Genomic DNA, 24,719 nt, shown 5'->3' on the forward strand with positions numbered 1-24,719 from the left:
ACAGGGAAACAAAGAACTTCCTGTCACTTGATCTGCGAAAAAACACATTGGTCACCGCATCACAGCCAATCTGCTAATCCTCTGTGTGTAGGCACTGAGCAGACAACATGTACACACACACACACACACACACACACACACACATACACACACACACTCACATGTACCCACACACACATACTCACACACACACACACACACACACACACACACACACACACACACACACACACACACGCACACACACTCACACACACACACACACACACACACACACACACACAACCACACACACACACACACTGGCTGAGGGTAGCGCTCGAGGGGACGAAGGCGATAGAGGGAGACGGACAGAGGGCGAAGAGAGAGAGAGAGAGAACGAGAGGAGGGGGACGAGGGGGGAGAAGACAGCAGCAGCACAAAGAGATGGAGGAAGCGGGAGGAGGAGGAGAAGAAGACGCAGAAGAAGGAGGGATTGCAGGGAGGGGCAGATGTTGGGCACGGGGCCAGCATGCAGGTCTGACGTGGGGAGCGTTACCTGCAGTTTCTGTGCGGCCACACAGACGGCCTCCGTCCCATGCCCAGAGACACAGCGTCCCCGGGCCACGCCCAGGGCTGGTCTACTTGCTTACAGTATACACAGGAGACAGTGCAGGACACATGCCAACGTCATCCTGGTCTGGTCTGACGATTGTTCAAATCTTACCATTGGGTGAAGGTGACACTGGGAAGGCGTTTTGGATAAAAGCGTCTGCTTAATACATGTAATGTAATGTAGAACGTGTGCGGGGAACGACGCATGTCTGGGATGTGTTTTACCACAGACCATCAGCCACTGACTGTGTGGGAGCTCCATCACAAAAGGGTTGAAGAGTTGCGTCTTGCTGTTCCTGTGTGTAATGTCTGGTTCAGGCGAGGCTCCCTGGGGTGCAACTTCAACTGTAAACGTCTTTTTAGGACACTTTTATAACACCCTAACAACCTCTTAAATAATCCCCCAAATTCCACTCTCTGTCTCAGTCTTTCTCTCTCTCTCTCTCTCTCTCTCTCTCTCTCTCTCTCTCTCCTTCTCTCCCTTTGAGGAAATGAAAGAAAGGAAAGGAGAGCAATGATCCAAATGTGTTAAAATGGGAATGTGCTCCATGGGGATCATCAGTGAACTTGTTAACTTAACACTATTGTCACAAAAATGACACCCTGTAATACCTTTACTACCAGTTAAGCCCCACTGGAATAGAGAAGAACAGAGCAGAGCAGAATGGAACCCAGCTGCTTAGGAAGATGAATATGTGATGTTCAAAGTCTTCATGGTAATTTGTAACCAACATGGCTGGCTACTCAATATGCTTCTATGGGTAGAATACAAATTAACATCAGTGAGGGGGATGTTCATATGCAAGCCAGAGGAGTAACAGGTTCAAAGGCAGTAGTCTTGCCCCTGCACATGGTGAGCGATAAAGAGAGATGAGAGGGAAAGAGAGAGGAGAGAGAGAACAAAATCACTAACTTCCTGACGTGCAGCCAGAGAACATTTAGAATGCTTATCCTGGTCTATGGTGTGTGTGTGTGTGTGTGTGTGTGTGTGTGTGTGTGTGTGTGTGTGTGTGTGTGCATGCGCGGTGCTCAATGCCCAGTGCTAATGTGTCTGTTCAGGCAGCACTGATACAACAAAAAACAGAGAGTGTGAGAGATAAAGGCGGCTTTGTGTCCCACTCAGCAGCGGGGCAGTGGAACGGCTGAGATGGCACGGCGCCATTGTTGACTGTGCCTGGGTTCAATGCGGTCACAGGAGGCAGGGTGGGCACCAGCGCCCAGCCAGGGGCTACATTAGCTTTATTACAGTTGGGGAATTCTTATTCTATGAGGGCATGTTTGTTTTTCGTGGCTTTGCTCAAATTGAATAAGTGTTATGATTGAGTGTTGCATGATGGAAGAGGATCGGTTTTTTTTGGTTGGGGGGGGGGGGGGGGATCTTTTTAGGGAAAGGTCTGAACACCGACTCAGGCCCACCGTGAAGATTAAAAGTTGTTTTTGTTTGCGTCTTGTAAGAGACAGTACACTTTAGCAAATTGATGAAATGGTGGACAACGGAAAATATGGCGGTTTATTTAAATGAGAAAAGTCGAACTAGAAGAAAATACACACAGTTGCATTTGAGCTAAATCGTTGTGTGCGCGAATACGCTAGAACGCTACAGTCCTAGCCTGCTAACGCATACTAGAGCACTTTCCATTGGCACGTCAATGTGACCATGCTAGCACAGTATGGTGCTAACATTTCATTAGCATGCTAAAGCTAACAAGCAAGGGCATTCTGGTGGGTCTCTAAGGGGTTGCTAGGGTGTTCTGGTGGGTCTCTAGGGCGTTGCAAGGGTGTATTGGGTCCAACTGGATCGCAAGCCAAAATAGATTGTAATCCTAGGGAGGTGGAACGGCTCAGACACGGTAGTCTATGTGAAATCAATGAAGCTATAAAGTTTAATAGGTAAAAGGTATAACCCTAATTGATTAGATATTTCATATCAGCAGTCACCGGGCCGAGCATCTTCTGTGTCGATTCCTTGAAAACCGTACGAGGGGATACGGGCAAACATCTATGCATGTGCAAAGTTTAATTTCTCTTTTATCTACCATCTCATGGGAACATGAGACAACATGGCTGGAGACGAAAAACTCTTAAACCAGGAAAACAATAGGGCTGGAACCCCTAATCAGAAGAATAAGATACTCAATAACAAAAGAGGGTTTGCCTTGCAAACCACAGTCATCATAGTAATGCCGGGTGGATTTCTAAACATGGGTTGGGATCTTTTACTGGTCTCATAAAAGATGTTGAGTGTTGTCATGGATCATCGCTCGGGAATGTAGCCCGTCAACTCTGCGTAATGAAGCGACCCATCTCGAGTGTAAGGTGTCGTTGTGTGTCCTACAATCTGTCTGCCTCTTGTCTCTTGGACTCTAGTCTCAATCACATCCCCGGTAGTGTGCGGTACGGTCTCTGGGCCCTGCGCCACCCAGCCAGTTGGCGATGTCTGCGTGAATTCACCTTTGTCCTATATACCCTCCATCTAGCTGCAGCCTCTTTCAGTTGCAAAGCCAGACACCCTCACCCTCACCACCACCACCACCATCATCACCACCTCCACCACCACCTGTGGACAGACCGGGGGTGGAGGAGAGGTGCCAGGTTACAAACGCACCCAAAGACTCCCTGACTGTGCAACCCCCGCCCCCCCCAGCCCAGCACTAGACACTGCACACAGCGTCCTTCATTTTACCTCTACCTGGGTCTATGAGAAAGTCATTTAATTACCTTGAAACCCTATAGCCCTCTATCACAGCACTGCTAAACTAGGCCATGGGCCTAATAGATGAACGTTTGTTTTACACAGTGAATTACAGACTCTAGCTGTGTCAACCACAGAGTATGTAAAGGCATCAATGTAAATTAAGTTAAATAGTCATACTAAGGCCTACTGTACAACATTACTGAAAAACTGCAGGAATCCCCTGCATGTGTATACTATGGGTAGCCCTATAAACAGTTGAAAGACTCTCTAACCATGAAAACTCCTGGGAATGAGGTTACACTAAGCTGGTTAGAAATGCGACCTTGTAACCTGCTTTGCATATTTCATTGGGACATGTCCCGGTACCCTGGTGTACCCCCTAGGTGTGTAGACTGTGGACACCCGTGTGCTTGTTGTCGAATGCTGTGTGTGGTTCACTAATGCAATTTGGCCAGCACAGCCATAGACTAGCTCCACTGCGGTGCCAGGCTATGCGTTCACACACTCGCTGTGCCCTCACACACTGACAGACGGGGACAAAGAGATGGGCACCCGTCCACATTTGCTTTGCTGATCTACAATTACACGCACACACACACACACACACACACAGAACACACACAGACTCTTAATTTCCTGCAGTGGAGGAAGGGAGTTGAAGCGAGGGCAGAACAAGAACCTAGTGACCTTGCACTCGCTCACCACCCACATCACCACTGGTATGTGTGTGTTTAACTGTGGTGTGTGTCTGTGGACAGCTGGTATTTGTTTGTGTTTACATCCAAGGACCATTAAGTCATGGATACTGAAGACTGACAAATTATATTCATTCCCCTTTAAAAACGTCTCTCTCGGCTGAATCCGTCCTTTCATCTTTTCTTCGCCTTTTCACGCCTCTCCTCGCCGCACCGACACAAAGCCTGCTTATTTCTCAGAGAGAGAGAGAGAGAGAGAGAGAGAGAGAGAGAGAGAGAGATAGATTTTTTTATGTGTCAGAGTTAAAGCCGCCAAACAAGTGTTTCCCCCTGTGGCTCTGTGTGTACTTTGTATGCAAGATTCACAATTCTAATTCTAAGTTTTTTCTTGACTCCTGCAGCAGAGTTTACGCCTTACACTATTTTGATATGCAAGCCTTTTAACATGGAAACAAGGATAGGCTGCAAACACACACACACACACGCAATAGTAGTACACGTGTAAACTGATAGGTCGACATACGATATTTATTTAGGAACACAAAAATGATAAGTTAATTATCAGGTAGTCCACAAATATTGTGGGAATGGTATCATAGGGTCATACAAGAAGGGTGGGGAGGGGGACATACATGATAAACCATTAAGGAACAATTCCACCCTCCTACCCCACCCCGTTCCCCCCTTTCAAAATAAAACAACACCCTCCCACTTAAAAAAAACACTCTGATTTCACCAAATAAAGTATGGAGCATATGGAAAAGAATTAGTGAAGTCAGAATGAACAGCAACATCTCTTAAGTTCTCCTTTAATATATTTTGTAATCTTAATAACTTTTAAGTCTTTCCAGAAAAACTAATAACAGACTAATCAAAATATCTTTCTTTTTTTTCTTTAGCACATTCCGGAAATCAGGATAATCCCGTCCAAGAAAAACCTAAACGAGAACGGGAGGGACCTGCATCGTAGAAAATATTGCCATATATGTCAGGTGCGTTCCTGAAGTGTCCACACCCTCTTCTTAAGTACAGTATGCAACTTCTTAAAGTGTTGCATAGCCAGTGTTACGTCTTCCAATCTCCTGATGATGCACGTTGTATAGCACGTTATTATATATTTTGATATTCATTTTATATTCTGTGGACCTCTGACATCAAGTTGCAGAATGGAGTTTTTGCGCTTTAGTTTGGACAGCTTCTCCCCTCCCACGGAGGATGCTGGGAAATGTAGGCTAACACTGCATGGGGTGGGGGTGGGGGTGGGCTATGTCTAGGCTTCAGGTAAGTTTGCTACAAAGTGTTGAAAGAATGCATTGTTCCGAGGGGGAGCTTACAAATAACTACACAATGACAGTCCAAGCCCCTCCACCATCAGCTGCAGTTTTAGCCGTGTTTCGATTGGCTCCTTAAAACAAAGGATAGGAACAAGCCCGCCCACATTTCTAAGCCACGGCCCGTTACCTCCTAAAAAAAACAACCGAGAAACAGTAAACCCCCGGACATGTAATATTACAAACTATATTATATGAAACAATGAATTCATTTTTTCTTTTAATAAAAACAAAACCCAAATCTTAAAGTCCAAAAAGAGTCCAAAACAGGGGCAGATGTCGAAGTTGTTAAAAGTCCAGGTTTAAAACTGCTTAAGTCCTCTGCTGAAGGAGAAGCCATTGTAGAAGGAATCTATGTTTGTTTGTTTGTTTGTTTGTTTAGCACAATCTTTACGAAAGTGGCTGCTGCCTTCAAGAAAAAGAATCCTTTAAAAAAACAAAACATGTGTCCGGTGTCCTTGTCGGCAACGGTTGGTTTAAGAATCCCTGATTGGCTGAAAGAAGTCAGGTGACCACCAGGTGAGGTAAGAAAATCCCACCTTGACAGTGGGGATGAAAAATATGAAAGTTTCTTCTTACTGCTAGAGTATGTGTGTCTTTTTGTGTGTGTGTGTGTCTGTGTGACTGTGTGTGTGCGTGTGCGTGTGTGCGTGTATGTACGCACATGTGTACTTGAGAATGAAACTTGATTTGAAACTGACCACTCAGTCACATGCATACATGTGCACGCTCACATGCGCGCTAGAACAGAGTCAATCCAAACAGCGTAGCCTGTGTGACCTCTTCCTGCGCAGCAGTCTCTCGACACAGCGAGGGTGGAAAGACACGCTGACTTCAAAATAAAAGCACAAATAAAAAAAAGGTGGTGATGTCGCTGCCTGAGATGTTACCTGCCAAAAAATACATATTACACAGAATTCCTTGGCCGCGACAGTTGCTTTTTGTATTTTCTTTCTTTTTTTTATGTCCTTGTAATATTTCCCATAACTATGTGTCATCTGAGAAAAAGAAGTACAAATATTTCGGTTGCTTTCGTTGCTATGTGTATGCGTGTTTTCTTCCTTGTTTTTCTGTTATATAACATTTTGCATTGGTTTTCTCCTTTTCATTTGTCAAAAAGTGTCCGTGTTCCATTTCTCTTTCAGCTCCCTCGCCCGCGTTCCTCTTCCAATCCCACGCCGTTACTTTGGAAGAAATCAAAAGAGAAAAAAAAAAAATGGAACCCGCTTCCTTTTCGTCCTTCCATCGACTCCTGAAATCCTCCCAACCCCCCCCCCTTCCCAGAGTCCTCCCGTGCCCCCTCCTCTACACCTGCCTCTCAATCAAACAGGATGGCGTGTTCTACGGGGGGGGGGGGGGAAGGAGGTGGGGGTGGGGGGGCGGGGGGGGGTGTAAGTCCCATCCAGGCGCTCATCTCTCCGCCTCCATGGCAACGCTGGCCTTCTGCTCGGCGCCGGCGTGCGGGCTCCCGTTCATGGCCATGGCCGGCCACCCGGGGCAGGGGGCCTGCGAGGGGGGCTGCCCCTGAGTCCAGAGGCCCTGCTGGGGCTGTGGGGCGTGGTGGTGGTGGTGGTGGTGGTGCTGCTGCTGCTGCTGCTGCTGCTGGTGGTGGTGGTGCTGGGTGGTGTTCGCCGGGACCCCCCAGCCGCCGCCAAACTGGGGAGGGGGCGGGGGCGGGGAGGTCGCCATGGCGGCGGACATGGGGCTGCCGCCGCCGCCGCCGCCGCCGAAGCTCTCAGATGCCTTGAGGCGGGAGAACATGGTGAGTGTGTCCGGGAAGTTAGGGGGCGTGGCCGGAGTGTTGGCTGGCGTGCACATCTGGGACGGGGAGAGGAACAAGAGGGTTCGGACTTGGTTAGAATCATTCCCAAAACAAATCATGACGTGAATGATCTGATATCGATTCATAAAATCCCATGTTAGATTTTTTTTAAAGTTGTTATTTAAGAAGAAAATAACAAACTGATTGTTTTATTGAAGAAAATTTATTGGCTTTTTTTTTATTTGTTGTTGCCATTATGGGCAAGACAGTGCAGAGAGGGAACAACATAGGAAGCAGAAGTACGATGGGCATCGATCCCAGGCCACACTGCCCTTGCTGTAGGCGTACTGCCTACATGGTGAGCATTACCGGGTTGAGTGGGGCCCAGGGATGGGTATTTTAATATAGGACTTTTCCCTGGATGCTTGAAGCTTCAACCCTGTTGGTCTCACGTGGCCAGCCCTTTGGGACAACTTGTACTATATTGTGTTGACTGCAGTGTGTAGTGGTTTGTCCTTGTTAAATAAAGAGTACATCACGTGACTGCTTTTGGATCAATACCTAATTAAAACATTTAGATTTTTAATAATGCAACCGGTTAGAGGGTGCTTGTACAATTTACAGAATGAGTTCCCCGAGAATTTGTTCCACATCCACGCAAAACTGCTATTGTAACTGAAATATCCTTAACCGAATCAAATCAGGTCCTTGTGAATCGGAATTGGATCGATCCGGGATATCGGTGGCGGTACCCAGAACTAATGGGTCCGCACATGTACGGCCACCGCTGAAGTCATCTGTCGGAACAGACTGAGTCACACCGCCAAGGGCTGGGACTTTGTTACATGGAAAACTTGAGATGGGGAGAGGAAGGGGAGGGAGACGGGGGGAGGCAGGGAGGGAGGGAGGGAGGGAGGGAGGGGGAGGTGTCGAGCTAGGGGAGTCCCAGCCTTCTCTTTCCCAGCGCTCCTTAACCATAACATGATTGTCCCTCCTGGCCATCCATCTCCTTATTGTTCCCAACCTCCTTGTTTACATTCACTTCCTGTTTCATCAACAATATGTCGTCCACACTGACCGCAACAGTGAACTAGGCCAACACAACGCAAACACACACACACACTCTCTCCCTCTTTGCTCCACAAGCCTGATTCCTGTTGGTGCGAAGAGGAACACACACACACACACACACACACACACACACACACACACACACACACACACACACACACACACACACACACACACACACACACACACACACACACACACACACACACACACACACACACACCTCCAACGCTCGGCGGAAACGCAGGGCTGGAACAACGCTAAGCTGCTAAATATACCACAGATCTGACGTGATAGGTGGGACCGTAGACTGTCTGCTACGCATAACTAGCTGCAAGGTTAACTAGCAGCTAGCCTAACAGTCTGCCAGGTCTAACACAGTCTGCCAGGTCTTATAATCACCAACCGAGACATCCAAGTTTTCCTCTGATGTATTTTAGTTTTTTTTACTTAACAAAACAGAATTTAGACCTTGAAAATTGAACATTTTCAGAACTATTAAAATGTTGCAAATGTGATTTGCATAGGCAAAAGTGAAACTCAAAGAAAAGGGATTCATGCATTTACAGTTAATAGTATATCAGACAGTCAACACGGTCATCAATCTGGTTCTGACAATAAAAACCCACAGTGGTTTCTGGGACTTAGAGGCTTGGAGGTTCCACTGGGCTACTCCGCACCGGTCCCAGACTGAACACTTTGATGGATGATTGTTCTGTGATTATGGGATGAGCATTAGGGTCAGATAATGTCTTCTTCGTGTATTTAAAGCATACGGGGACACTTTTAATGAACAGCTAAGCATGGCTCATACAATTACAGCAAACCACGCACTTCATACTAGGAAAAAAGCATTTGATCCTGCCTTTTGCCTGGAACCCAACCGCCCCTCCCTGATCCACACATGGTCCGGCGGTGTTAGTTATTTTTCTTTCAGAAAAATAAAATAAAACAATCTAAAATAACTTTCTCCAAAACGTATAGACTTCCTTTGAAACCGCATTCCAAGATATTTGCAGCAGTGTACGAGAAACCTATCCATGGTTTCCAGTCGCCTGGTAGGAGGAATTCTCTGTGTACAACTCCGGACCCAAAGGCCTTCTGGAGGCCTGGGTTGGGGTTATCTGTCAGGACAACAAGCGACAGCCAGCGCTCTCCCTTACCACCACCTCTCGTCCACGTTTGCCAGGGTGAAACCAGACCACCTTGCCCCCTAAAAGTGCTGCCATGTGCAGGCCCGGCATCTATAAATACAGCCCTGGAGCCTGGGTGGGTGCGGACCGGCCCACCGGACATGGGACCTAGGGGCGGGGGGAGGGGGGCGGTGGGGGAGGAGGTTCTGGGTGAGATTGTTGTGAAAGGTGAGCGTCGTCCTCAATGCCCTTCGGACAGGAAGCGCCGGCTCATATCTCGGACGCCACTTCCTGTGGGGTGGGTGGTAAAGAGACATTCTGGAATGCCAGAGTGACCTCCAGACCTCCACTGGGGCGGGGGGGGGGTCAGGTGGGATACAGCGAAAGAAGACACTACTCGGTCCCACTTGGCTCAGGAATGGCCGACATGAGAGAAATGCTATCTTCTTCGTGGTGCATTTCTGCAATGAGACCCTCAAGGGGGGATTTGCTCTCATAAACACCTCCTCCTCAAAGTGACAACTGCCAATAAACCAGCAACTGCCCGGCTATAATTACACTGGCCAGGTATGTGTACATTTAGAAGTTGGTTGCCTTGTTTTCGGATTATACATTCAAATACTTTTGGAGAGGGCTGCGGCCATCAACAGCACAACACTAAATACAGAAATAATTATTTATGAAAAGGAAAACCACAGGCCACTGTTGAGCAATAAGGAGAGAGGCCTGTAATTAAATGATCGTTCTATTCCAGCTATATCAAAATGATGTAATCCAGCAACCGCTTTGTTTTTACCAAGATGCTATCTGACGTTTTATTGACGATACTTCATAGTCAAAGTTCAACGTTGTTTTGAACCACAAGTTGTTCAGAATTACAACGGGCATGTGTGTGTGTGTGTGTGTGTGTGTGTGTGTGTGTGTGTGTGTGTGTGTGTGTGTGTGTGTGTGTGTGTGTGTGTGTGTGTGTGTGTGTGTGTGTTTAAGTGTGTCAACTGCCAGCACAGGGGTGATGAACAGGCTGAATGCAGATTAGCTCTTGTTTAACCTTAAGAACAACGGCAAGGGACCTGCAGCAAGGGATTGTGGGAAGGGGCAGACCAGCCGGGGCTCAAATCTGATTGGCTTAGAGTGGGCTGAAGGGCTCACGCTGCGTTTGCCATGGTGAGCGCTTCAATGTTCACGTCATGTCGCACGCAATCAACACTATGTTGGCACCGAATGTATGTCGTCTGTCACGTGAGCACACACACACACACACACCTGTATACAAAAACCAACTTACATAAAACACTCATAACGGTTCAATTTTGACGCAGCGTAAACTCCTCATCATGCTCTCGTCCGTCAGAGAGACAAACACAGAGAACCAACAGAGAGAGAGGGGGCCTGTGTTCTAAACAGAGGTGAGAGAGAGAAAGTGCGGTTGCCATAGGGACGGTGGCTGTGGGGATGGTGGTGGGATGGAGGTGAATTTGTGGTACTTGAAGCCCAGCTTCTCACAGACTGAACATGGCTGGCAGGAAGCTGGAGAGAACTTTAAAACGTGGGTCTGTCTGTCTGTCTGTCTGTGATCATTAAGATGACTGAGCTTGTGCTTCTAGTCTTGTTCAAACAGACGCCTTAGATATCGTACGCGTCTCATGTGTGTGTATGTGATTGTATTTGCATTTGCCTATGCATGCCTATGTAAACATGTTTTTCCATGCTTTAAGTTTCCGGTGGATCTCCCCAGGGCCATGCTGGATATAACCTCCTCCATCTGTGACATGGGTACAGCCTAACCCCAGCACTGCCAACAGTCAACCAGTTGTTCCCTTTTGGATTCTGGCCATCCAACTCCCTTGTAAAGTACTCATCATTCACTATTGACATTTCAGATGAGAAAAGGGTACAGATTATAGAGAGGCAGCAGGGAAAGGTTAAGACCATAAAGTTTATTGCCTCACCTAACAACAAGCCTTGACAATTTCACTTGTTTCTGGAAGGGTTTGTCTTAATGTAGGAAATGGCGGACTGCTTTTTTGGCACCTACCGAACAAGGGATTGCTTTTTTGGCACAGACCAATTAAATAACTCCCCTATTCCCCCTCCCAACTGCCGTTTCTGAGTTAAGACTTGTGGTTTGCTTTGCTATTCTCTGTTCCGAATTTCAAACATAACAATCGATTGGAGTGTAAAGCCGGCCACACACCGCCGGTGAAGCGCAGCGGTGCGCAGTTTTCCGCACGTCAAACGCCGCCCCTAGCACCAATAGGAAGCGTAGTGCTGCAGCACCGTTGTGGTTATGTTTTGAAAGCAGCAGATCAACAAACATATAGTCGGTATAGGCTACCATAACGTCATACCAGTTGTTTTATGACTACATATATGGCCCTGATGCCCATGATCCTCTGTTTGTGCTTGATCGTCACATTAATTCATAGTTACTTATGTCCTGTCGGGCACTTTGTTTACGGTTTAGTCACTTTATTTACTGTCATTGCTCATTCATTTTGCATTGTGGAATTATTCATCTACCGCATCAACAATCTCCATATGTACAGGACCTTGTATCAAGCCGGGATGTACAAAATAGCTTTAAAAAAAGCGCTTTAAAAAAAGCGCTTTTTCACGCGTGGCGACGCTAGGGAATAGAGCAGTGGCGTGAAGCTTGGTGGGGCGGCGCGTCAAGGCGCCGCCGGTGTGGGCTAGTATGTCGGAAATAATGGGAGCGTTCTTTTTGACGCTGCGCTGCACCGGCGGTGTGTGTTGGGCTTAACACACCGTTCATAACTTGTTTGTGTTTGCCTCTTCTCAACTGTCACCTTCTTTGAGGCCTTAAATCTCCTCAGCCGGCGGCTTGTTGCCATGGAAACACGTCACCGTGACCTTGCTGTCCTGTACGTGTGAGAGACACACTTTCAAACACTAACCCATCAATCCCTGCTAAGTGTCAGTGAGAGATTTGACTTTTTTCCCAGCACTTCTCTGGTGACACTGCTTCCGGTAAAACCGCTGAACACAATTTTTTCCTTCCTCCTTCTCTTGCTCGTCCGTTATACCTTTCGGGGGGGGGGCAAATCTTACTGGAGGAAATGGCCAGCGAGGAGGACATCTGGAGATTAGAAGAACGACTATTGGAACGCACCCTGGCACGCCGTTCAATCTCTCCAGCTGCCGGACGTTAAGAGAGCGGATGGTAACGGCCAGCTCAGAGGAGCCCGATAGACTGCGCCAACAACAGCACCAACAACAGCAGAGGACAGTGGTTATCCTGGGCAGTTCCCTCGGGGGACTGGAAAATGGTAGCAGTGCGGTCGTATTGGTCGGAATCCTAGGGCATAACCGATGAAATCCCATGATGCAGCGCTGCGAGAAGCTCACCATGAGAGCGGCATGTCAGTGGAAAACTACGGATAAGTGTGCGTGCGGTGACGGGGGCTGCGTGGGCAAGCCCAGTCAAACCTTTGCTGAATAACCAAATGAAAAGTATTTTGCCATGAAAAAAAGAAAAAGGGTATGTCAAGAACAAGGGGAGTTAGTCAACACCTTCTCTCACAATGTGGAGTGCTTGTGTGTGCATCAAGCCCGGACTAGTTTAATAACATAGCAAGCAAGGTCGGGTACACCCTGTGCTGGTACAACAACAGACCTGATGGTCATAGCCCTCGCAGACTACACATGATGCCAACAGTAGAAGGTGTGTACACATACTGCGATGCATGCATATCGTGTTTCTGTAAGGATATCTTTACAGGAACATGGCATTCATCTTGGAATTCGCCCGATCGGGCTCTAGTTTAAATGCCTTCATTTTCCTAGTCTTCATTTCGGTGCTGAGCAAGAAATACTAAATAATAAAGTTTTTCACTGATTAGATTGGACAGGTTAGGCCAAGGCTAGTGTACCACAAACCCCTCTTCTGGCAGGATTGTTCCAGACATTTTGTGGCGGATGCAACAGGAAATGGTAATGCTGAAACTAAATCAACAACATGCTGTCAATACAAAAGGTACTGCCTGCTGCCTGGTACTATGTTTTGACTTAAGAAAAAACAAAGTAATTAAAAAGTAAATGGAAACGAACAAAAGGAAAAGAAGCAAAGAAGAAAAAGGGCTAAGCTAAAGGAGGTGAAATCTAACTATAAACCTAGCCCAGAAGATGGAGGACATGATCCAGAGAACATGGATCTGGGGGGTTTTTGGTGGCCAGGACTGTTCTATAGAGGGTCATAGATAGACGGGGCAGGGGAACCGGCTGGGGGAGGATTAACTGTCCGGGATTCAGCCGGCCTCATGAATGTTTAAACAGGGAGTGTTCCGCTAGGTGTTAGCTTTAGCCTGCATGTCGCAGTAGGGCAACTCCTCTGACGAGTAACAGTTACAAACCCGGGGGAGCAAGCTAGCTATGCAAACAATGCAACGAGAGCAGGGAGATGACAAAGGAAGTGCGATGGAGCAGCGATGCCTATGACAGACTGTGACTAACAGGTTAGAGGGGGGTAGAGGAGAGGCACTGTCTGGACGTTCTGTACAATGAGCATCACACTTCATGTCTCATAATGGGGGAAGGGGGGAGGGGACTCACAGCCTATCACGAGTCGAGCGGTTGCAAACACGGCTACTGTAGCCCGCAGAACGCAAATAATAGGATTATGGCCCATAATACAATGTGCGCGTCTCTATCACGTCACTCCCTCTGAGATATGGGGGGATGGGGGTCATAGGTCACACAGACTAAAAGGAGGTAGACAGCAGTTCCTGAAGGTTCGACAGAAAACCCCAAACACCTTTTCAACCAGACCAGCTGAGCCCAATACTCTGTGTGTATGTGTATGTGTGTGCATGCAATGTTCTATGTGGGCTCTGTTGATCATTACCCAGACTATTCTCTGTGTGTTGAAACCTCAGCGAGAGAGCGAGAGACAGACGGCAATAACAAGAGAGAAGCCGAGAAGAGCTTGGTGTATTTTCCTGTGTGTGCGGTGTACTGTACTGTTTTCAGCGACCTCCCTCACACACACACACACACACACACACACACACACACACACACACACACACACACACACACACACACACACACACACACACACACACACACACACACACACACACACACACACACACACACACACACACACACACACACAGAATCCCGGAACAAAACAATGCCTAAACAGAGGGACAATAGATTACAGAAAACCCGCACACAGATCTAGAAACTCAGCTCGCTGTTTACCAACACACGGCGCAACCCCCCCCCAGTTACAATGTCAACACGCGCTCCGCGCTCTGCCACAACACAACAACTGGGGAGTGCTCACTGCAAAGACGGCCAAGCACTGCTGGATGGTGGAAGAGCTGCGCTTTCTGTTCTGAGCAGGGTAAGCTTGCGTAGCTGCAGCCTCAGTTGGGAGATCACAGTGCAATATTAGCACTGTAGGCCGGCCGGTCCCCGAGGCTAACATAAGCATGAGCGAAACATGGAACAATGCGGCCTTTCTTTCAGAGTCGCACGTGCACACGCATACGCATACACTAGCTACATCCGACGGCTTTAGGAAATCAGAGCAGTCATGGTAGATAGTGTGACTGTGTTTGACTGCGTGGGTCTGTGTGTGAGTTTGAGTGTGAGTGTGTGTAAGTCTTTCCTAACCGATGTGTCTGTGTGAAACCTAACTCAGGTCATAAACACATCTGGACTTTCAAACACTCCCACATGGATTCTTGGTCTGGGTGTATGTGTTACGGTGTGTGTTACGGTGTGTGTGTACTTTGTGTGTGTGTGTGTGTGTGTGTGTGTGTGTGTGTGTGTGTGTGTGTGTGTGTGTGTGTGTGTGTGTGTGTGTGTGTGTGTGGTTTGTGTTCTGGGAAGCTCTGCTCCTGGAAAGACGCATGGCAGCATGCTGGAACATGCTGAGCACAGGCCAAACCTCTTCAGATGTGGCTCGCTGCCTGGCATGGTTGCAGAAGGCGTGTGCACATCCACACACACACACACACACACTTCGTAGGCTTAAATTCCACTACACCCACGCACATACATACTTCTTAAGCTTAGATTCCCTTATACACACACACACACACACACACACACACACACACTTTGAGTGAAATAAAAAAGAAATAAACTGGATGGCTCTGTGATCATAATAATCACCTCTGTTTCGCTGAGTAACAGTCTGCAGCAGGACTTGTGTCTGTTGCCACGGAGATACAGAGCCGCTTCTGTGTTTACACACACACACAACCGAGCTGATGCCACCACATACCTGCCATGGTTCTACCCAGTAGGTCTGTACTGTACTACAGTGTAGACCCTGCTGTGACCCACCCTGTGGGACTGCTCTACTGCCCCCCACATCGACCCCCAGCAATTGCCATTCAACATACATGATACATAAACATTCATGTAATTGTATTATTATTTTACGTTACTGACACTACTTCCATCTCCTTTCATCGGTGTGTGTGTGTGTGTGTGTGTGTGGCGACGGTGGTTGGAACAGACAGCGAAGAGGCAAAGGAGGCGCAGACAGTCGGTGTTGTCCTGCTGACATGATGTATCACAGTAATTATATACCCCTCCACATCAACACACACACACTTGAAGAACAGGAAAATGGCTGATAGGCAGAATAAGTGAAAGGGATGGGGTGAGGGAGAAAATAGGTAGTGATGCACTCCCGTTAAATCTCTCTCTCTCTCTCTCTCTCTCTCTCTCTCTCTCTCTCTCTCTCTCTCTCTCTCTCTCTCTCTCTCTCTCTCTCTCTCTCTCTCTCTCTCTCTCTCTCTCTCTCTCTCTCTCTCTCTCTCTCTCTCTCTCTCTCTCTCTCTCTCTCTCTCTCTCTCTCTCTCTCTCTCTCTCTCTCTCTCTCTCGGCTATTCCCAGTGCCAGGAACACTTAAACCCAAACCCTAGAGTTTTACAAGTTCTTCCTCCCGGGCCGCCTGTGGTGCCCCGTGTATTACCGGCCCACAGCAGCGCGGGCCACCGGTGGCGGCCCCAACATGGCCGACGGGGCCATTCTAATCACAGGGCCGCTTGGCTCTAGATCCAACAGAGACGGATCCCAGAGGAAACCAGACACAGCACCCTCCCTTGTCGGACAGCGACGTCATCGCGTACAACATCTCTTAATCACAGGGCGGTCAGTGGGGGGGGGGGGGGGGGGGGAATTAGAAAGGGATTCAGTGGAAAAAAAAGCAAATGAAAGTCTGTCGGAGCAGGATGTGGAGGATAGGCGTGGATCGGTTGGTTCATGGCGGCCCTGATTCCGCGGGCGATGGAGAGCAGGAAATGCAGTTAACGAGGAATACCACGAACGACCCCAAGAAGCATACGAGTCTGCAGTCTCCCTGTACGCATCCTAGAAGCCCACTCCTAGATGCTTTGGATCAAGGCCTCCATTACACGGCTGAATACAATACTCCACCCTCCTATAGTCTGTAAGTGTCTCCTCCTAAAGACAGTGAAAGCTTGTCTGACGTCTTTAATGTGTTGCGATAAACAGACATAGACATAACAGTTCTGGGGGGCGGGAGCAAAGGTCATAGCAACACAGAGCACCGGCAAAAACACTCTTGTGACTAACAGTGACTGGGAACTGGTTGGGTGGATTTGCTTTGTCGAAGAGTGAGCAGAAGAATATTTGACTGTTGATGTAACGCAACTCATGAGGAAGTTAAGGGAAGTGAAGCTCTACAAGAAGACTTGTTGTGACAAGCTCTTTCCATTCCAGCTTTTAGTTTGCTTTAATTTGAGTGGATCGGAATATGGGCTTAGTAAGGATAATCTATGGAGTTGGGATTGAGTGTTAAGGGAAATGCTTTTCAAATTCTTCTCTGTAATAATAACAAAACTAAAGGGAGGGACAGCAGATGAGTAGCGAGGTAGATTATTCCTTATCACTTTTGGTTTCAGGTCCAACCACAGTCATCATATTACAACAGTGGAAGTCAGTTGGCTTGGGCCACTTCCTGGTTCAGTCACATGATGATTCATTCATTCATTTGACTACAGGACCCACACAAGGAGAGATATGGCTACCCAGACGCCTAGACACCCACCCACACACACGTGTCATGGCAACAGTGAAAGAGAGACTTAAAGACAGAGAGAGACAGTGAGAGAACAAAGCTAAAATAAATAAACATGACCAGGAAAGACAGAGATAGAATCACAGAGGGAGAGAGAGAGCGAAAGAAAAGATTTCTTTCCTCTTTTTACTCAACTATAGCCACAATCCTATTCACAATCAGACCGTGAAAACAAGTATAGTGAAAAGTATATCCTTGGGGGAATGAAAAAATGCTGCTTGTTGCCAGGAAGACATGTCCTCTAGTCTCAAAACCTCAGGGACAACCAGAGAGCCGCCTCAATATGACCAGGAAAACACCTACAATTACTGTTCTGATGTACTATAACTGTTTTCATTGTGCATTGTTGTTGTATTATCACTGCACTAAAACATACTGTGTATAGTTAGACCCTTGTCTCTTATACTATTACTTACTTGTATCATTGTGTTATTTATGTTAACACAAAGCTGCTGTATTGCTTTGGAAATAGTAAGCCTTTTTCATGCCAATGAAGGCCTTGAACTGAATTGAGGAATAAAGAGAAAAATACAGAAGAGAAAGGCCTTCCTCTGCATGAGCTGCTGTCAGAACGTGTGTGTGTGTGTGTGTGTGTGTGTGTATGTGTGTGTGTTGCTCGAAATAAGCCTAATAGCCGGACAGGGCGGCCACTGAGCCCCTATTAGTTGTCAGTCCTGCACTGCTGACATTTCAATTGAGGACGGCCTTTAATACGACTGGGATGCAGTCAGAGGCCCTGCACTCCGGCAAGCCACACCACCAACGCACGCATTAACAAACTAGCGTGCAACTGCAGAGCTGGCACACACACACACACACACACACACACACACACACACACACACACACACACACACACACACACACACACACACACACACACACACACACACACACACACACACACACACACACACACACACACACACACACACACACACACAGCGAGGGAGAGCGATGAAGAGTTTACAATGCGTGCCGGTGCTGAGACTGCAGCTGGCCGCTCCTATGCATCTGGGATCGTCTCTGAAGAGGAAACAATATTAAAAAGAGCTTAGAGCTCAATCTGCCGTGTTTTAAATCGCTGCACACAGTATGCAGCAGCGGTGCAAAGGCAGGGCCTACAGCACCCACACATGAATGGATCCGTTTTGGATACAAGAACATCCTCCAACAATATCGGTGAAAACGATGCTGTTCATGACAGCCAGGCGGCTGTTCATGACAGCCAGGGCTGTCATGAAAACAGGGCAATAGGTCTCCGTGTCCAAGATGGCGCGTCACTTCATCTATATTTATTCATTATGCACAAGAGGCTTTTATCAACTGACAGTGATAAAGAATAGGTACATGTCATTAAATGCCTACAAAAAGGTAGGCAGTGTGTGGACACTGATGATCAGACCCAGTACCCAACAACTGGACTAGGTCTAAGGGACTTGGACTCTCCTGCTGGCCCCGTTGGCCGTTTTGAGAGCGACACTGAGACATTGTACTGGACTAGGTGTGGTGGTGGTTCGCACCGTGGGAGCCTCCCAGCGAGGGGGTCGTGGGTTCAAACCCCCTGACACAGGCCCAGTCTGTTGTGGAGCATGCATGGGTTCGCCTCCCTGTTTACATAGGCTCTCTGAGGGTGGCAGCATGCAGCTTCCCCTCCCATCAAGAGAAGCGCAGGTTAGCGGTGCTCCTGTAGGAGAGCCTACCATGGTACAACAGCACGGTTTAAACAGTGTCTATGTGAAAATGGTGAATGTTTGTAATGATTTCCCTCTCAGCTGACTTAACTTCACTCCAACATGACTGGAGGGGGGGAGGAGGAGGAGGGGGGGGGGGGTCTTCCAATCAAAAGGCTGCTGTTCAAAAGGCTGCATGACAGTTTTCTGCATGAGCGCGTCTTCCAAGAGTCATTGACCCGAATCAGTGCTGGGGCCGGGCTAACCTATAGAAGACCCACAGGATCATGTCTCCCTCTGTGATGCCAAAATAAACGCCTCGTAAGACATCCACAACGCAGGACCGTTTGGGAAACATAAACAAACAAAGAATATGGCCGTTGTTGTACAGGTCTGCCTCCATGACGTCTCCCAGCTGACAGCTGGCTCACCTGTTAACTCGACTTAACGGAGAGGATGACGGTGAGAGGGGGGCGGAGAGAGAAAGAGAGAGAGATAGACGGTAAAGTGGATTAGGTGTGAACGCCAACCGCCACTTCAGACGGCTGAACAACGAGAAGTCTGGACACGTTGACCTGCTGTAGCTAGCGTGTAGCTGTGGTAACACACCGGGTTACACACAGAAAGAACCCACATACACACACTTGTAATTACAGACGTTTAACACCTTGCCAAACATGGATAAAAATCTTTTTTTATACATCTGGCAGCAGTCAGAGCAAACAGCCATTTTAATTAATCCTGTTGTGTGGTTATCAGGTGTTATTGACGCAGAACTGTCGTATGTCCTGTGCTAAGATGACGTTGGGGCCAATTATTGACTCTGTAAATTAAAAGTCCTCTCAGGCGAGACATTGCGTCTGGGCTAAAAAGCAGAGCAGAGCTCTTATTCTGGTATTTACTCAACCTTTGATAACAGCCGTTGTGAACTAGGAAATAAGCCCAGCAGGAAGTTGAACTGGTCCCGTTTTTTTTATGATTCCTTTGTTTAATTCAGTGTATTGATCACATAATAAAGATTGGGCATAAAACCATGCAGCATGGCTGGAGCAAAACCATTGTCTCTTTATCTTTTCCTGTATATCCTCCCCTTTGTTGGGAGTATTTGCAATATATTACAGACATGCAAACACGTTGTTTGCCATATTTGACCATTTAGACCATATTCGTCTGCCCCCATTTCCCTTGATGTTAACAGCTGCTAGGAGGCAGACGCTAGGAGAGAGAGAGCCGTCATTATGGCCTCCAACTTCCTGAATACCGTTTGTGTTTCATAATATTCAACCCGTGCTATGCATGACTGACTGCACAGTGCTCACTTCTCTCCACTACGGCAAGCCTACATGAAGTCACACATAACGGCCTCGTGTAGGACTATGTCAACAGGAATCACTTCGTAATACATCAGGAAGATAAAAAGCTAAATCGCAGGAAGAAAATTCAGCGACGGGGCCGTTACAAAAAATAACACAGCAGCTGCCCTTTTCCTGGAAAGATTTATTTTTTTTACTTACACCGAATCGAGGGGGGGGGGGGGGGGCTTCCTTCCGTTTTGCAAAACCCACAGTTATCATACAATACTATGCATATAAACACAATAACACGGTGATCATCAACTAATATCCTAATAAGGCCTACTATTAATAGCGAGTCTTTTGTTCACATTCTGTGTCTCCCTTTCATCCATTCTGTCTCTGATAAACACACACAGGCTCACTGTGAGAGAGGCTGCTGCTGCTGCATGCCTGCCTGTGTTTATTTCTGGAGCCGCACAACATGGCCGAAATGTGCTTTGTTATTGTTAGCACATCATCATTCCCGCACTGTATTGGCCAGTTGCGTAAAAATAAATAAATCTAAAATAACAATACAACCTGGTGGACAGTATTACATGTTCCAACACGACGAACCACACGATAACAACCACAAACCATGTTGGTACACTTACCATTTGATGATGATGGCCGTATGGGATATTTGTTTCTTGAAAAAAGGCACTGAGGGCAGTCTATAATAAACAAACAAAGGGCATCAATCACATTTCAATCGAACCAATGGATACACACCCGTAATGAGGGCATTCATCAATGTACTGACACCCAGAGAATGTGATTTAACAGAACGAGCACTTGCAAAAAGCATGCAAATGCTCCGATTTCATTAACCAAGATTGCAATTCGATCGTCTCCTTTTAGTTTCCAGCTGACTAAACATCTATGTAGGCTAGTCGATACAAAGCAGCGGTCATCTTTATTGCATAATAGCATTTGCTAACCTCGCTTGTACATGGCTGTCATTTGGCGGATTATAGTATTTAATCTGGAGTCAAATCGAATTGGATATGGGCGCTGGTACGTTTTCTCTACAAGCCCATCCATTATACATTGCATACATGCCACACGGGACACAAATACTGTCCTACGAATATATGAATGTGTTTTAAGTGAACCAACGTGTGCATTTGAAGTTCGGCATTTAGACGTGAATCAAACAAAGATCAGATTGTACTATTATTCACGCCGGATGGTGATACAATGCTGAACCTGGCGACTGACAGACAGACGCGGCCGTCGGTAAACACTAACGGGCAGGCAGACATAAACATCACAGCAGCATCTCGCTGTCCATCGACTATCGTAAAGTCCTTTACCTCAAATTGCCAATGTGCCGCTTGCAAAAGCTGCTTCGCTTGGTCTGCCGCACAACCCGCCGCCAGGACGAACTGGTTGATCATAACTTGATGCTTGAGTTCATCCATGTTTTAACGACGATGGTGTCCTACTCGCGGCTAGCACTGGAGCTTCTTTGAACTCTATTTTGTGAGTTTTATTACTCTCCTTTTCAGCCTCAGTCGTCCACCATTACAGCCGGTTGAGCAAACACAAATATTTACTGTAGGAGCGGTGGTGTAAGGAGCACCCGGTGATTGACAGCAGAGTACAGCCAATGACCGAAAAGCAACGCCGGTGGGAGTTGTATGCCGAAGGAAGGATGCTTGCGATTAAGAGGAAATGTAACCGTTTAATGCCACGCCATTTGATGAATCCAGGCATATTTCATGCCACTTATTAATTCAAATGTATATTAACAACGATTTGATGCACGTGAAAATTAAAAACAATGTTACATATGCGGATTTCCTCCTTGAGAATTCTCCTAAATTGTTTGTTTTGGACTACAAGTACCGTGATGCCACGCTTTGTTTGTAAAGTTAAAGGTGGGCGGAATTTTTGTGAATGACGGATGCTCTTGTCCAATTCCCAGCCGCGCTGTGTCACTATCTGGCCAAATATGGTAAACAAATCCACGAACGCCAATTGCAAAGCTCTAAGTAGCAGTGACAATTCAAACGCGCCCTGGCTGCATTTAGAAAAGTGTGATACATTTGCGTATTCGCGCCGGGTATGGAGCTTATGTTTATTGTAATGAAAATCAATACATTGTTAGGCTAATGATCATTTGGTAAGAGTAATGGTATGGAAACGCTAAGGAGCATTCTTTTAAACGAACGTCGACATTTTTGGCAAAACAATGCATGCACATGAAACATCCTATCTATCAAGATACGTACGCACGTCTAAGCAGAAAGAAAGAGAGAGAGAGAGAGCGATAGAGAGAAGGACAGAGAGAAAGGGTGAGATAGAGAGAGACTAGACTGTGTGAATGTATTGTGGAATTAGAGGCAGGGTCAAAATCTAAAATATGATAAACAGAGACACCTGCTGGCCGCACATATGTACAATATGTTAATTTTTTTTATAAAGAGGCCTCTGGAAGTGCCTGCCCTATAGTCATATTTTTAGTTATTGGCATTGGGTTATAATAACTGTGAAATGGCTTTAACTCAAAGCTTAGTGGGAAGAGTAAATGAGTAAGAGTAAATGTGCCCCACTTTAACTGTAGTACATTAAATGTAGTTTATTTACCGTAACTAATCCCAAGTTTATGTGGACTCTGTGCTTCTTCCCAGACAGTTGGTAACACAGCAACCACAAGGGCAGCTGTACAAACAACTGCTTGTTTCCTGTGAAAAGACCAAAACAAACTTGAAGCCATGTTTTAAGTCCGGGATATGCTTGACTAGATGGAGGAAAAGCTGGTCATACTTATTGAAATGACCAGTGAATTATATTCAGTCCATTAATCACTTGAACCCCATTCCATTGTAGAATATGAAAAGAAAAAGAAATCTTAACAAAAATGTCTTATTGATGCAATGAGCCAAAACATTACATGTAAAGATGTCCAAAAAGTAATAGTTGGTTTCATAGTCAGGCATATATAATGATTAATAATGATTTACTGCTGTACTTTGCACTGGTCTGGTTGCCATGGCAGCCAACAGCTATTTAGAATTAGGCTCAGCTAAACCCATACAATGCTCCATGTACAGCTGTTTCTGTTTGGACTGCAAGGACTAATCTTTTAGGGAAACCGTTTAAGGATTCTTCCCATAATTCAGCCTTCTTCTGTAAGATTAAGTCATGTCCAAACAAAACAAGCTTTTTTTGGACTACTTTGGACGCAGACAAAATATCTCCAAACAAAAACGTTATATCAGATCTGTTAGACCTCAATTTATCAGTTGGTTATGAGACTTATTTTAACTAGAACAACTGTACCAAACTCCATTTTCTCCCACTTACTCATTATTTGTACATGGATTATCCATATTTGATTATCACAGACAGACACAGAGAGGTGGCGTAGGACAGAGAACAAAAGGAATACATTTGAATTAAAAGGGCACACAGGTTAAGGCCGGGTAAGGTCTGGCAGTTATTGGGGAGGAGAAATGTCAAATTTTTCGGAAACTAAAAATATGGAAACTGAACTACATTATAAATCACACAAAGTTGATTTTACTTGCTGATCCCTGGAAAGTTCATACTGAAAACATATGAAATCCTGATTCCAGTTAACAAGAATGTTGTATTTTTATTAATATAACTTAACTAGGTATTATTCAACTATATATCGTTTTGAAATGCCCACTATTTATGTTTTTTTTTAATTAAAATAACAATCCTAGGCCCTTTCAAAAATCAACGAACACACTCAGACAATGGAGGAAGTTGACCGCAGCTATCTGTGTACCGGACGCTGACCAACCGAGTACCAGACCAGTTGAACTAGACCTATGGGACCACTAGGTGGCAGTGTGTCTCCTTCGTATATCATTCCGTGTGCTACAAAGGGACTATTCCTGGAATCCCCAACACGGCATACATGGACCCTTTAATATTGTATCTTCTATTCAACGTAGTTTATAATTATTTAAATACATTAAGTTAATCAGAGCAGATCAAGTCCCATCCATGCAGTGTAGGCCTAATAACGCCGCGCCTGGATAAAGAAAAAAACCGAAAAAACACCGAAAAAAACACCTGTCAAATAAAGGTGAGGAAGTTCAATAGACTTGTGCTGCACTTCATGTAAGCTATTATGTCGGGACGTTACTGATCATATTCTCGACTCGTGGCATGGGCGGTTGGAATCTGAAAGGCTGTCTGAAGTGCGCGCTAAAAGCAGACGCTTTGGCGCGACTTTTTTTCCTTTCATAAGTAAAGTGAAGCGCGCCTCCGCGTAAGCACTTGGTCCAGTTTCCGGAACGTGTCTACAGAGCAGAAACCTTATAGGTGTAGAGGCGTGGAGAAACTACTTGTTCTTATTGCCACCTTT

At 46.4% G+C, this 24,719-nt stretch overlaps 1 protein-coding gene across 1 annotated transcript; it reads right to left on the bottom strand.

Moving 5' to 3' along the window:
* Positions 1–4,498: 4,498 nt before the first annotated feature.
* On the bottom strand, positions 4,499–21,912 carry ubald1a (UBA-like domain containing 1a). Its single transcript, XM_084485328.1, has 3 exons — positions 21,688–21,912; positions 20,986–21,045; positions 4,499–7,133 (listed from the first exon to the last, which is right to left on the bottom strand). Exons 1-3 carry the CDS (start codon positions 21,793–21,795, stop codon positions 6,726–6,728), a joined length of 576 nt encoding a protein of 191 aa, XP_084341454.1. The 5' UTR covers positions 21,796–21,912; the 3' UTR covers positions 4,499–6,725.
* Positions 21,913–24,719: the final 2,807 nt, after the last annotated feature.

This window comes from Micromesistius poutassou (assembly GCF_964030765.1).
Source record: "Micromesistius poutassou genome assembly, chromosome: 21".
NCBI lineage: Eukaryota > Metazoa > Chordata > Actinopteri > Gadiformes > Gadidae > Micromesistius > Micromesistius poutassou.